The following is a 15,668-nucleotide window of genomic DNA, read 5'->3' on the forward strand; positions in this document are numbered from 1 at the left end:
CAGTAGTTAAGGACCAGGAACCTAGATCGTCAACACCAAGTTGTATTAAACAGACTTTAGAGTTGGTTACACCTAACTCACACGTGCGCATTTAATCTCAAAATTTATCCCAAAAATCTGCGACGTGAGTCTTTAAGCGAAGATCTCCGTGACGAAAATTAAGTTTCAAGCGTTTTTTTACTTTCTCAAAAATATGTCCAAAGATATTTAGCAAAATTTAACTAGTAAATCTGCCTCTGCTCACATTGTCATCGCTAATAACCACATAGTTGCAGTTGATGCGACGTTAAAGTCTATGTAAAAAGAAAAGAAGGAAGAGTATCATATATAATCACTGGATATTATATAAAAATTGAGTTCGGTAAGAATGTAAACATTCTAGCGTGTAAAATTAATAATACGGTATCTGAAACGAGTAATGAGATATATGCTGTTTTTACGCGTTGCTCAATTTCAAGCGTTGACAAGGAACGAACGAATCTTCGTATAAGAAAAAAGTCATCTCCTACAACTGCAAGGAAGAAACAATTACGATACACGGCAAGATCAAACGAGAACCTTTCTTCTTATCGCTGACCATACATCATTCGAAACGGTTGAAACGGAACGATTCTTATCGGATCACGGTTCAAAAATCGCTTCGTTCATCATCCGATAGGAAACTTTTCCATCGTTCTTTTATCCGGATCCATTGTCTGATATTTTTCACTCGTTTCGACGATGCGCTGAGTTTGTATGCGGTATACAAGGGATTATCGTCAGGCTACGACAGTTCCGATACTTCGTGGAATTTCCTATCGATTTTCATATCGAATGCAGGAGAAACGAATCTTGTTTGCTACCCTTTGGACGGGAACAAAGCGTTCGCTGATGCTATTAACAAAAGATACGTCTGCAACTCGCGGCAAACAAATCTGTATTCGATAGGGGAAGCTATCGAGTGTTATTAACTTTATTCTGAAGGTGCTTTCCAGGAATTTGATTCAACGTCGCTGTCCAATAATGATGTGAAGTCTTTTCGGTCTAATATTGCAAGTTAACAGAAACGTTATTTTATAAAAAATTGCCTCAGAATTATACGTTGGATTTACGTGTGGGATACTGTGGGATTTCTCTCAGATATTTTTGTGCCTTCGTTATTTTTAATGAGACGATTAATAATTCTTTTTTTTTAAATGCTTTTTTATTCTTATATTATAATATTCGTGTAAAATCGTCTCTGGAAAGTGTCAGGATTAATATTGCGATATACATAGTGACAAACTCATTTTACAGGCAGGTAGAAAGTATTCGAACACTTATCATAGAAAATTCTTTGAAATTTCATTAGTATCGTAACACGACTATTACGATTGAAGTGGTAATATTTTTGAAGTTAATCTGAAAATTTACATAAAAGTTACAAGATATTAGTGTGAGTATATATGTATATACATATATTAGTAAAAAATTAGTATGCAGCATAAATAGTTGCTTTACTCTTAGAGCATATATTTAATGATAAAGATACATAATTCCATGAAATATTGAAATTTATTAATACTAATGAATAACTACCTATTTAAGACGGTAAAGTAACTTAGCAAAGTGAATTTTTACGATAAATAGCTTACAACAGCTATGTATATTTGTTTCAAACTTCGCCAACATCATCGTGATAATTGTTCATATCGTATATCATGCAAAACCTACTATGATCTATACGTGTGCAAACGCTTTTGCGAGCCACTGCGTGTCAATGTAATAAATTGTAGCAGGAAATTTCTGTTTCCTGACCTACAGAAAAAATTGAGAACAAAGCTGATGCACGCTATCCAGAACAAAGCGATATGTCGAGATTCGAATTCTGGTTGGAGAGAAGGGCTGTTTTCATCTTTCACTATGAATCGCTTTGTGTGTAAATTCAGCGACGGTGGTTATAACGGTTGACGATCGGCGACGGCTCTTTGGTTTTCACGGAACAACACGTTCTTTGACAACGCGGCAATGTCACTGAGCATAGTAAATGTTTCTCGAGAATTTAATTCTCCAACGCTTGGATATTCGATGACTCCGTTCTTTTGAGTACGTCTCTTTTTGTTATCATTTTATTTCCCTTTGTTTCTTGCTTTGCCGTCTGATTTTCGCGATTTGTGGCATGCTATATAAATTGGACGTATAAACGTAGCTGTGAAGTTACGTAAAACTACGAAAATAATTTAATAATACAAATTTAGCAAGTTTCTGCGTTCAAGTTCAACATTTTCATTTGGTAAGTGAAATTATTTTTAACGCGTTTAGAGTAACTTAAGTAGTTCGGATCGAATTAAAACATTTCCCAGAATGTCTTTATTAAGAAATTTCAGGGAACTTTAATGTAATATCTTTCGTAGATCTTAAAGTTTGATTCCATAGCAGAAAATGTACTTTCTTATGCATTAAAAGTGACTTTATTATTTAGTAATTTAGTATCATATCTTTAATACTAACAGGATTTAACAATCAGTTTTTGTTGTATTATTTTCAAACTTTTATGATCCCTCAGAATTTAATACGAATTACTGTGCATATGTTTAAAGTGAAATTGCAGAATTTAATTATTAATTATATCGTGTTATAATATTCTCGTAAATCCTTGTTTATCGAATGTCACTTCCGCAAATAAAATAGTATTACATATGTAACGTGCGTAAGCACGTATCAATATAACAACGATGCAACATCACACAGAGTTTTATAAATTAAAATAACATGAAATTATGCTTAAATTATGCTAACACATAAAATTTCCATTTTACATAAAATTATAATATCCACACCAAAGTTAATAGTCATTCAAATGCTAAATTTTGCAACATGCTGATTTAAATCAAACATTACACGTATATCCGTGAATTTCGACCGCAATTTATCAAATTGAAACCAGACATGTTAATCCTATTGAACATCTTTATGAACTTCAAAGTTAATACATACATCATTGACTTTGAAACGTAACTGAAATAATATTTCATTGGAAGTTAATCATGAAAGATATTGAGTTGTTATGCAGGAATAAAAAAAGGTAATAATTTTATATTTTATTATTCATAATAAAAACATTTCACGATAAAGCTTTGTGTTTCATATAATATTGAAGTACAGTAATAGAGGCATCAATTGGAAAGTCTTCGTGTTGATGATCTCACTTTATAAAGGCATACCATACATTCCTTGTTACACAAGAGCCATTTATTACACAAATAATCGATAACCTATTGCATATTGAAATACCGTCTAACATTGACTAAACGTGATACTATCCGGGATTTGACTGATAATTTTAATTATAATGTATACATATATTCTTTTCATTATAATCACTGATAGTATTGTACAATATTATCGTTACGTTAATATTATGTTCTATTTTTTTACATACATTCAGAATGTTAGAATTTAATCTGGAAGTTAAGGTTAATAACCTTTGGAAGACACAATCTTTGTGTTGAAATAATATTCAGTGATTTTTATTAAACAGAAACTACAGAATCTGATGTATACAAGCGTGTGATATAATAACGTGTGCAAGAATCGTTGATTGTTGACTAGTTACTTTCAGACTAGACTTAAGTAGTAACCCATGATCCCTTAAATACTTTTGAACCCCATTCTCTATACCTGAGTATGACCTGTGTAAGTGTCCTGTTCAAATGCCTGTGTGGGTGTCTGTGTATGGGTAGTTATCCCTAAGCGTGAAATATCGTTGTATTCCAACACAGAAAGATATGAATTTGTATAAATATTCAAGAGTCGAGTTATACATATAATATAATTTATGTATGCCATTATCTTACAATATGTAATTCTTCAGAATTATTTGATCATTAAACTATTAAACGAAGTTCGAAACGAATTAAAGTACAAGCTAAATTTCGTTAGTCTCCTGTCTCGATACGCTGCACCATTTTATCTCAGAATAGATGGTTGTCTCGAGGGATATGTAATTTCACGCGAGTCCGACACCCGTGTATCTCCATATAGCGCCAATATCACTTGAAAATTCTTAAAGTGAAAAATTTAACATTGTTTGATTTAGCTTCTTAATATAATTTTTAACAATGCGAGGATCGCAATAGATCATTCGCTACGTTAGTTCTAAATTATTACTAAGATATCAATAAAGATTACTTCATAGACGCAAACGAAGTAAAAACCTTGTTTGTAATATCGTTCCATGCTTCCCTTCCATTGCAGCTAACGCACCTACTTTTGAATCAATATCTTTGTCCGCGTTCAACGAGGAAGCTTATTCACGACATCGAATTTTTGTAAATGACAGTAATCATCCTACCATATTCGAACTATTTCTGGCATTACTGACCTTCCGTAACTTTAAAAATCATCGTGTACCACATATTTCAATTTGTCTTGACAGCCGTTTCCATATGGTAAAAAATATACATAGTGTTCCACTAAAAAAATCGAAAATTGCCCTTAGTTTTTGGAAAGGTACTGGAAATTTAAAAAACTGTTATGTACTGTTGTGTTGGTCATGCAAATCGTACAATTTCATCTTTCATATTTGCCATTTTCGAGAAAAACGCTGGACAATAATAACGCGAACACTCTGTGTATGATAAAAGAACTAAGAAACCATTATTGTTTGTCATGTATCAATTTACATAAATATTTTACGAAACAAGACGCATCCTTCCATGAATTGCATACGTTATTTCTCACATGATATGAATTACACATGACTGCAGTTTATTATTCCATGGTTGAAATAAAATTAAAGCGCATTTTAACATGTACCTGAACACATGCCAAACGTGAGTTACGTTATACTTGCATATTAAATTATTTTAATCGCTAGTTCTTATCGCGAATTGTTGTTAATTCTGCTGGGTTGCATGAACGAAGAAATGACTCTGAAGAAAAATAAATTCAACAGTTGTTAATATTGATATGAAACATTCATTACAGAGAAGCTACGCCAAAAGCGATACAAAAATTTAATATGCAAAAATATTTGTCTCAAATATATAGGACGGTCCATAACTGGCGATACAAAAAAGATTATTAGACGTGAAAAAATAAATTGAAAATATGGAATATAATCTTTTCGTATGACGGTTTGTTTCTGAGAAAAACGAATTTGAAAATTTGTGAAGTACGCTTGAACTTGGCTATTTATTTATTTCACTATTTATTCGATTATTTGATCGAACTTTTTGTTCAACAATATTATTGAACAAATTATTATATTACTTTAATTTGCTATTTAGAGCAATATCTATTTAAAAAGTTATTTCTTCTTGAAAACTAAAGGTTAGTTTTAAAGCTTCACGGTGGTATTCTGTACAAAGGAAAATTTCCTGTTACAATGTCTACTTACTGTTTTCTCCACTCGGCTTTCTTCAGTATGAACGCAAATTAAGACAACCTTTTTATGTCTACCATTAATCATACTTACGTGTGACCATTCGACCTATCGTGCTGCCTTAAGGAAGGAACTTGGAACTTTCTACATTAATACTCAGTCGTTCCCGCGTAATTGTCTCCGTTTAACTAACAGGGAGATATCATGACCGGCTGCGGCGAACGCTTGCAACAAATGGAATATTGCGTCTGCCGCTAATTAATTAGAAATCGTCCAAACGCTTGTGATGAATAGGCTGCGTAACAGCATCATTAAAGCCTCGGTAAATTTCGAATCAAGTCCCTGTGGCGCGTAATTAGCTCGTTCGCAGATTTCCGTTCAGTAAAGATTAAATAATCTTTTAACGACCAATCCTATGTTATAGCCGGGTCACGAAGGTTTACACACACTTATCGAATTTTGTGAAATTAAATGAAATTTTGGTACGTTGTCACAGAACTATTTATGCATACTTACATATTAATGTAGTTATTATTAATGTGTTCCCAAAAGGAATTAAAAACGTTATTAATCATTTAACGCACAAAAATATTAAGATGGAATTATTGGGATGAGATTACAAAATCTTTAATTTTTTAACGTTACGAAGATTATTGATCCTTAAATGGGTGGGTGCTACACCATATTAAGGTAATACTACGCCCACTATTTTTATGATTTTATGTCGATATAACGAGTGTATACTTTTTGTAACATTGTATTTTATATTTTATGTATTTTATTTCTTTTCCTTTAATAATGGTGAAAGTGAATAAACAGTGTTAGATTTTAACAATATGTGTATTCAAAAAAATTCGCAGAGCTAACCTTTCCATTATAAAATTTTATATTTAAAAGCTGTATGTAGACTTTTGTGACTGACTATATAACGTGATATAGATATAAGTTTCATCGACAGAATAAGTTTCAGCACTTTTGATGGCCATTGAAAGCTATATAGAATTCGCGTGTTAACAACCGCTAACGAACTGGCAAATTGTTTTTGTGAATATTAGCTGTAAGCTACTTGGCTGTATTATAATCGGTGCTAATTTTGCCATTGTATTCGCTTTAAGTCACGGGATTGGAAATGCTCCCCAAGCACGTGAACTCCAGTAATCTGTGTACAGCCGGACTTGGGAACACCTGTTCCGTTTCACTGCCGAGGCTAATTAGTCAATTAGCTATTCTACGAGTACTATGGATTCGATATCTGATACATCTTATCGTCGGGTCCGCTGCTATCGGGTGAAATTCGATGAATTTCAAAGCAGAAATTTACACCGATCAACTACGAGATATTTCCTTAAAAAATAAACTGGATGGTACGGAAATGACTGTTTCTGCAAGAAACAGTGAAAGCACATTTCGTTCCTTCATATTTGTAGTAATAGAACTTGAACGAAGTAGAATTAAAATTCACAGAATAAGAGATCAAAGAATTTGCATTTTTGAAGATGAATGTATTTCTTGTAAATTTTAGTTATATTAGTTTGATATTAAACATTAATATGCCTATTGATTGCATTTATCGGAAAATTCTAAGAAATTTTACTTTATTTAGTATATACGATTATACGTCTGATGATAATGAAATAATGGATACATATTATACAATAAAATAACTAGAAAATGAAAGCAGTAAAGTACATTCCGATAGCATATTTTTACTTAGCAAGTTGAGATATTCTTTTAACTGGAGCTATAAATTTCTTCATGCACTAAATCTTTTTTCCCTTGTATAAAATAATCGTCTAAAAATGATATATTTCGCTTTTATGAGTTTTATTTTTCGTATACCTGTACATAATTGCGTGTCACTCTTGAAACATGTCTATGCGTGAATACACATATACATACAAAACGATGTTTATTAGTTTCGCTGAGGTCACGTTCTTCTTACAAGTACAAAGAGATTGCTAACAGCTTGCAACTGATTTATGTTCCAGCTGCGTGGGTGGTGACTTTCTAAAGGTGTTTCTACATTTAGAGACCAACGGTGTTTCCGAATACACCCCCTGGACTGGTGTGCTCTGCGGCGATCTACATGACATCCCGCAGGTTCTATACAGTTCAAGATCTACGCTTATTTTAGAGCTTCACACACAGGGACCTCCATCTAATGCGACCGGCTTTTTTGGGAATTTTCAATTCATCAACAGACGTGAGTTATCGACACGAATATTAATTCAAGTAATTAATTGTTGCTAACGATCTCCGATAGAGGTTTAAAACACTTTCGGCATTTTGGAAGAAAACAGTGTTTAAGTTAAATTAAGTTACGCTGTTCCACAAGTTTCAAATATCTAGCGTGCTTCTTGCGTTCAACATTGCATCGTTTTCTGACGAAATATTTGCAATCTGTGCGTACTAAAACGTTCGACAGAGTCTGTAGAACTATACTTTACTGTTAGTTCAACGGTAAAGACGATGTTTTATGTGGAGATCAATACTTTGTGTTTTGAACATAAGAATAGGAATTATTAGAATGGGAAATTTATAATTGAAACTTTGTTTAAAGATCTTATCTACGAATGTACATGCATGAAAACATCTTGAATCGTATAGTACCGTTTATTTGGTAATAATATGTCAGTTAAAATCACTTGAAGACCTCGTGCCTAAAATAGAATCTCGTAACAATTCAAAAAGATCGAAAGATGATAAATCGAAGAGAATATACGTGTTCTATCTTAGATCTATCTTGCTTGTATAAATTGTTGCATAAACTGCTTAGCAGCCTCTATTTTGACAATGAAGATATTCACTTTTAGGTCAATGGATCAATATAAGATCTATATGCGGTAGCAAAAATCTAATGAAAGCCTCTGCTAAAATATTCTGCGGCAATAACGTTTAATATACAATACAAACACATGCATTTTATTATATTTAATAATATACTTATTAATAATATTTTAGAAAATATATTTATCTTTTTCTTTCTACAATAAACCAATTTCTATGACAAATCCAACAGCTATATAACATATTATAATAATGTAGAATATTTAAAGAGGATGCATTCAAGATAAATAATTCTATTGGAAAAGTAAGTTTGTATTGACAAAAGGAATTTATAACAAGAATCATGCAAGAAAAGAGAAAGTTAATACGTGTTTCGATATGTATATGGTTATTCAAAGCCATTAGTTACGCCACTTAGCACATAGGTAATTGAAGCGGAAGATATTCAGCATTAGGATGAAAGATCTGTAGTGTGAACCGCTTAAGCGCGAATTTACGGGAGTAGAGAATGCTACGAAATCCCTTTAATGACAACCAAGTTTGTGCTACCAAAATTTAAACAACAGACAGTGAATAAAAGTTACGTATAAAAAGATGTAAACAGATTTTTATTTCTAGACGTCTGTTAATTTATAAACGAAACAAGTATTAGTAAAAAAAAAAGTAAATCATATTAGAACAAATATATAATGAGCATATGTCATTTTCACAGTATGCAAATGATTACTACAGGTTGAATTTATTTTTATATAAATAGAAAGAAATTTGACTACGATATACGCATTGAGGAAGGTATGAAAATATAATCAACACACCGAGATCACGTGTTAGCCTCTGACTGGATGCTGATTTCTTATTCTTCTCCTTCTTCTTCTTCTGTCAATTTTTGACACCCCTTACACGCCCGCGTGCATGCTCTGCATATTTAAGTACTACTGATGTACGTTTTCGACCTGATCTTACATACATATATGCATCAGATACATAAATTATTGAAAAAGGAAATAAGACTGAAAACTATTATTATGTTACAATAGATAACCTAAACGTTTGTACCTCCGAAATATTTCATACACTAGATATTTGCCTCCTTAGACTGTCACCAGTTAAAGGATTTGAACCATTTATCTAGCTTAAATGTTTCGTAACTACTTCTGCAAGCATTTTCTGTTCATAAATCTTTGTCATTTCCAGTACTAAAAACAATGCGCCACCCGAAAAAATTTAATGGGCAAATTTTTCTTAATTAATAAAATGTTTGGAATAAAGAAATTACATTTGTGACAAAGAACTTCTACTGAGCTGAATTTTTTAAACCATTTTAACCATTGAAATATTACTCTATGATATTATTTATAAATATATGACTTTATTACGGAAATCTAAATTTGTCAGTTATCAATATCATTCTTATACTTCATAATTATATTACGAGCAAATATAAAATATACTATGACATTAAATATTTATTAAAATAAAATTATATGTGAAATGATTGTTTAATTATTGCTTCGTATGTTCAATCCGCACGCTGAACTTTGCGCAATTTCCGTCTATCCTTTCCGGTATCTGCAACAGAATCATGTTACATGCGCTCGTGAGTATCTACAAAACACCGGATTAAACCAGTCATGAATTAATATTATTAATTAGTAGTTGACACACAGAGATCCCAAATCTAATAAATTAGATTTTTTTATTTTTATCTAATAGGGTAGATTTTCATGAACATAACTAAAAAAATAGAGATTAAATAGAGATCTGTTTCATCCACTAAATTATGACAACTACTTTATTTTAAACGTTTCATATATTTCTTTATATCGTGCGTGTTGTATAACATGTATTTTTGTATCTTCAAATTTTTCATAAATGCATTAAAATCTGTAGTGCAACAATCAAATTTCACTTTAAAAACCGTTAATAGTCTAAATCTTTTGCCATCTTCAGAAAGATGTGAGAGAAGAATTCTTTAGGACCATTTTATATATGATATAACCACTTTTTTATTATCTTCTTGGTTTCTTTCTGTGTTTTTCCATTAACCAAAGAATGTGTCGCGTTTCTTATTCGCGGGGATCGCGAAACGTAGACCTACGAAAATTCCGATCGTAGATTTGCAAGCAGATCCGGGACTAAATAGCAAATATTGTTTGTAGGCTTCATAAAACCGTGGTTCGTTAGTAAACGTTTCACGAATATGACTAGGCGAAGCATGCTTTAAACACGTTGGCTTGGGAATTTTTTATTTCGCTCACGTGTATGCTAGCTTACGTGTGCCACATATAACAGTGGCATAATTCTTCCCGGCCTGAGGAGACTTTTCTCGGCCATTCCGAAATACGCGATTTTCTCATACGCTTGCTAACATCGTTCTTTTTTTATATGTACAACGTGGAAAAGAAGCGAAACTTCGGTGCTTTCCAAAAACTCACGTGATTTGCATAAAGTGAGACATCTGCATCGAATTGTTTCGTTTTCCTACTTCTACAACTCCTAGCTTCGTCGATATATTTATAAATATAATTTGCAACATTTATTTAGTTTATCTCCTTCTTTAACTCTATAGTTACTATACTATACTATATCTCAATTACAAAACTTTACAAAAGAGACATTTAATTTCTTGAACCATATTTGTAGTTCCAAAATAAATCAATTATGATACGATATAACCCAAATCGAGCGATTCAAGAAATTATTTAATCATTTGGGGAATTTAACAACGTTTAACATTTCAATGAAAGAAAATGCGTGTTCTAGGTACAGTGCAAGAAATGGCGAGAACCTTCGTATCAGTGCACTATAAGGTCAAACATTGTGATGAATAATTCATCCCCAGACTGAACATAACTTGGCGTTCTAAAATGAACAGTTGCTCGCATACGTTCGTTACTATACGCTCCAATTTCTCCAGACGATTGTCATTGGCGTTTTTCAAAGAGGTGTATTATTCTTATGTTCAATAGACGACCGCGACTGTGGTCGCCGAACATCGACTATCTCACAGCAATCGTTCAGCTTATGTACGACTCACAAATATGCATTTTGTTTCCTCATAAATATGTATTCGAAATGTATGAATTATTGCATCTCGATTACCGTTTACTGTACTTAACAATGAAAGAAGGTTAGTTCGACGTTTTATCGAGAAGTCTGAGAAAACTTTTGTACAAAACACAAAATATATATATCAACAGATAAATATATATATATGTATCTTCAAAGCTAAGTGTTCCTTTATTTTTCGTCATTTCCTCTGTCAATTTTACTTCTTTTCCAAAACATATATTTTTGTTATACTACAATACCCTCAAAGAATCACACAATTCATGCATTGATGAAAAAAATTTCATTCCGCACAAAATTTTTCATTTCGTTGACAAAAGAGTTTCACTTCTGCTACATACCGTGTTCAATTTACTTTTATGCGTTGCATATGTTTAAATATGGAGCTAATTCCTTTTGTAACTTAGGAAACAACATTTTATCTTCTCAGATGCGAACATCGTAATATCTGAACCTCCTGTCCGAAACAGAATGTCTGCCAGTAATAGATACCTTTTAGTATTATAAATAAGATTATTGCACGAGGTATTTCAAAATTTAGAAAAATTTCTATTTCTCTAGCAAGTGTACTATTTATCATTCATTTATACCGCTTTGTCACAAAATATTTTTCTAATACGTTTCCTATCTACTCTAGTAAACATCGTACATCGTAACATTTGCACATATTCCCACTGACACACACACACACGCGCGCGCACACACATACGATCTAACCATCTTTTCCTCTTAACACTTTGTGTGTTTTCACATACCTAAGCTTTTGGTGCTTTTCAATCCCATGGTGCGCCACTATGTCGTCCACTCGGAACAGATTTCGGGTCAAAGTTAATCCGAGCTGGACGAAATTCATCCAGGATTCGGCCAAGCATAATGGAAGTCGATAACCAAAGAGATTAGTTAGACCAGAGATTAGACGACAGATAGGAAAATCGGTGTTCGGTGGCTGGCTTATCGTAAACCGTGTTATCAAAGCAACCTAACATATAATGCTTCACGCGAAGGAGCCGCTTGATCCCACGGCTAACTCGATCGATATTCAATTTCCTCGGCTCGATCGCCGTTACATCGAGATACTTTATCACTGCGAGTCCCCTCGTGATCGTTGATTACTAACCGCCCACGGAGCCAACGATGATATTTCACTGGCATAGTTTGCGCTAAAAGGATCGCGGAACAAAGACCTTGACAGAGCAGGAAGAAAAATGCACCGGATTTGTCGTAATGCGTGAAGAACGTCACGAATCCATTTCGTTCGATCCATCATCCGAGACGAACCCGTCACCAAAGAATGTGCGCTACTGCAACGATGCGCCGCAGATTCACACAAGAAGAAAAACGAAAGAGAAAACCGACTTTCATACACGATATACAGGGTGTCTCGCAGTATCGGGAAATCACTTCGACATTGGATTCTGCACATGAGGACAATGAACTTTTTTTTTTATTGCTTTCATGTGCAGAATCCACAGCCTAAGATGTTGTTCAATGCTTCGAGACATCCTGTACATTCCCTTCTTTTCTTTTGTTTTTTTTTTCTTTTTTTCTTCATTAGATCCGATGTTCCATTTTTGCATTATCAAATTTTTGTAGTCATAAGAGAGTGCAGCTACAGGGATGGACGAAGGAAATTGTATGAAATAAGAAGTATAGAAAGATAACATAATTGCGCAAAATGGATTTATGTTTAATGAGAGTAGTGAATAAATATAATATATACCACAGAATAGATGACCGTTAGCAATATAGTAAAATATTTTTGGTACAAAAATTAGTAGAATTCTGTGTGACAATTTTAAACTTCCTTTTATCCTCCACTGTAATTTTCACGTTACGAATTCTCGCTTTACGAACATTTGGCTTTACAAATTTTTTAATCGGAATTTTTATTTTACATTGCCTATGGCAAAGGTGACTAGGAGCAATTTTTTTTCAAAGAAAAGAAAAAAATACATGTGAGATTTTTAATACATCTACTACTCCGACAGCTGCCGATTCTTCCGGTGACGAAACAGCGTTTCGTTAATTCTTCTTCAAAGAATCTTTTTTAATTTAAAATTTCTGTTTTCAATTTAAAATGTCTCATGTTATTTTATAAATATGTAAATCTTAGACTAGTAGTCCTTTCTTATTCCTTAATATTTATTTTATATTTTATATATTCCTTCTTACAATCATAACTCTTGCTTACAGTATTAATTCTGAGGCAAATAGATTCTCGTACAAATTGCCGATACACGAAACGTCACTAGCAACCAATTAATTCGTAAACTCGGGGACTACCTGTACTACCAAATGACTCGAAATTTAATACACTTGGACCGAATTAATTAGTAAGTGAATGCTACAGTAAATACAATGGTATGCCAATATAGGTCATCCTGTCATAAATAGTGCGGTTTTCAGTTTTCGTATTAAAAGTTAAAAAAAAAAGAAAAAAAAAATTATCTTTCGCCAATCGACCAGTGATGAATTTTCTCGTATTTTTTATAATTCACTATCTTTTCCTGGTAAATTTTCTATTCCAACTTTTTAAAAGTCCGATAATAACGCCTCCCATTGTTTCGAACTTAACTCTCAGAAAAACAGCATTGTTTATGACCAACACTTTTCCTAGCCATCGTAATAAAAATTCTTTTCAGTTCAGTATCACTTTATCACCGTGAGATAAAATATTCGTGAAAACAACGTTCAACCTCCATTGACGAAGTTTAATCTCAAGACTATTGCATTTTTTTACAAGACTCGCGATCACACTCTACGGACACATTTTCACAGTAGTACCTGGCAACGATGCGTTAGAAAATTCGGCGTATTCCCTCGTAGATTATACGCGTCCATTAAACGCTAAACAGCAAGCTAACTGTGTGTCGGAGCGTGTTCGCTGATTAACCATGTATAATTAAAATGTAATTTCTCCCTCGTAACTGGGAAGTTTTAATCAAACGGGGCTTAAACCAAAGAACCAGCGGATGGGACTATAGCGCGATACACTAGGGGGATGATTATCGCGGTGACTGCGGACCGCGGGATTCCCAGTCATCTTTCTTCACCATTAATGTCCAGTATTTTATGCAACTGGATATTATTTGCACATCTCGAGGATTATTTAGCGATATCTTTCTCGAACACGGTTGTTTTTGGAAACATTGTCCGTTTGAATTATTATACAGCGAATTGTTATACCGCGAACTTTTCTACGTGATACATAGAATTAAAAACATTATTTTTACGCTATTTATACTGTATCAAATATTATTTATAGACACAATATTCTTCAGTTTGTTATTTTACCTTTATCGCATTGCTTTCTGCTATTAGAGCAGTACAGAATTTAATATGTACGTACGTTTTATTTCGACGTTTAAAATGTTTATATTTACAATTTAATTTTTACTACTTTGGTAAGGTAAAATTGATCGAAAACAATATGAAATATGAAAATCAATCCGCTTTGTAATTACTTCCTTCGTTAATTCCTGCAACGAGAAAATAATGACGCAATTTCAATACACGAAACTGATATTATTTAAAGCGGATTAGTATCTTGTGCAACTTCAAGCAGTGCTGCGAGCCATTTCAATATAAGGACCAACTGTCTGATTATGTATGCGCCAATATCTCATATTTAGCTTTAAATAAATCTCATTTATTATCTGTACCAGCTGGATCAAAATCAATGTTATGACTGCATTCTCCAGAAAAGGTAGAAATTGATCGAGTACGTAACTGATACTTCGTATAATGAATTGAGATAAAGTCTGGGGATAATGTATTACTCCTAAAACATGTTCAATTACGATGAAATGAGGCTGTAGGGGATATATCTGGATATATGTTATTGTTAAATTACTTTCATCTTTCAGAAATGATGATACAGAATTATATTATTATTTCCCAATAATATTGCAAATAATTACAATAAGTATAATAAATAAACAATGTTGCAACAACGCGTTGCTGTACAGAAAATAGATAAGGCAGAAGATTACAGGATCACGGGATAATGTACTTACCATCCTAACAACCTCATCGCCTCAATTTCCCCGAAATTCGGCAATTAATGAGAAAACGGCGGGGGCGATGTCTTGGAAATCATCTCAGCGAAACTATTGCTTATAACATACATTTATGAAGCAAAATTTTCTTTAGTTGCGCATAACCGTTACAAAATTTAATAATTATTAATTTCATTGTGCAACGAATCATAAACATATTTGTACGTAGGAAGGCATTAACGATAAATTAGATAAAACTCGAGTTTCTAAATTATTAGCAAGTTATTAAAAACTTTAAGAATATTTAATATTACCTACAGTAATCTCATCGATTAAACACAAGTAACCTTAATTTTTTTTTCATCTATACCTATTTTTCGATAACTGTTTGAACCAATCTTTATATTCATAGTAGCAGTTTTCGTATTATATTCACACTATTGTTGGCTCCATGAGTGCACATAAATGGT

The 15,668-nt window shown here is 32.8% G+C and overlaps 1 protein-coding gene and 1 long non-coding RNA gene across 6 annotated transcripts in view; one reads left to right on the top strand and one right to left on the bottom strand.

Moving 5' to 3' along the window:
• The window catches only part of Sol1, a 531,756-nt gene that overhangs the window by 160,135 nt on the left and 355,953 nt on the right, over positions 1-15,668 (top strand). For both annotated transcript variants that reach the window (XM_072010125.1, XM_072010126.1), the window contains exon 4: positions 7,333-7,547. In XM_072010125.1, the coding sequence (XP_071866226.1) occupies positions 7,333-7,547 (215 nt within the window). The remainder of the gene's footprint in view (positions 1-7,332; positions 7,548-15,668) is intronic.
• Positions 1-15,668, bottom strand: part of LOC139990701 (uncharacterized) — a 155,359-nt gene that overhangs the window by 85,312 nt on the left and 54,379 nt on the right. The window lies entirely within an intron of this gene.

This window comes from Bombus fervidus, chromosome 9 (assembly GCF_041682495.2).
Source record: "Bombus fervidus isolate BK054 chromosome 9, iyBomFerv1, whole genome shotgun sequence".
Classification (NCBI taxonomy): domain Eukaryota; kingdom Metazoa; phylum Arthropoda; class Insecta; order Hymenoptera; family Apidae; genus Bombus; species Bombus fervidus.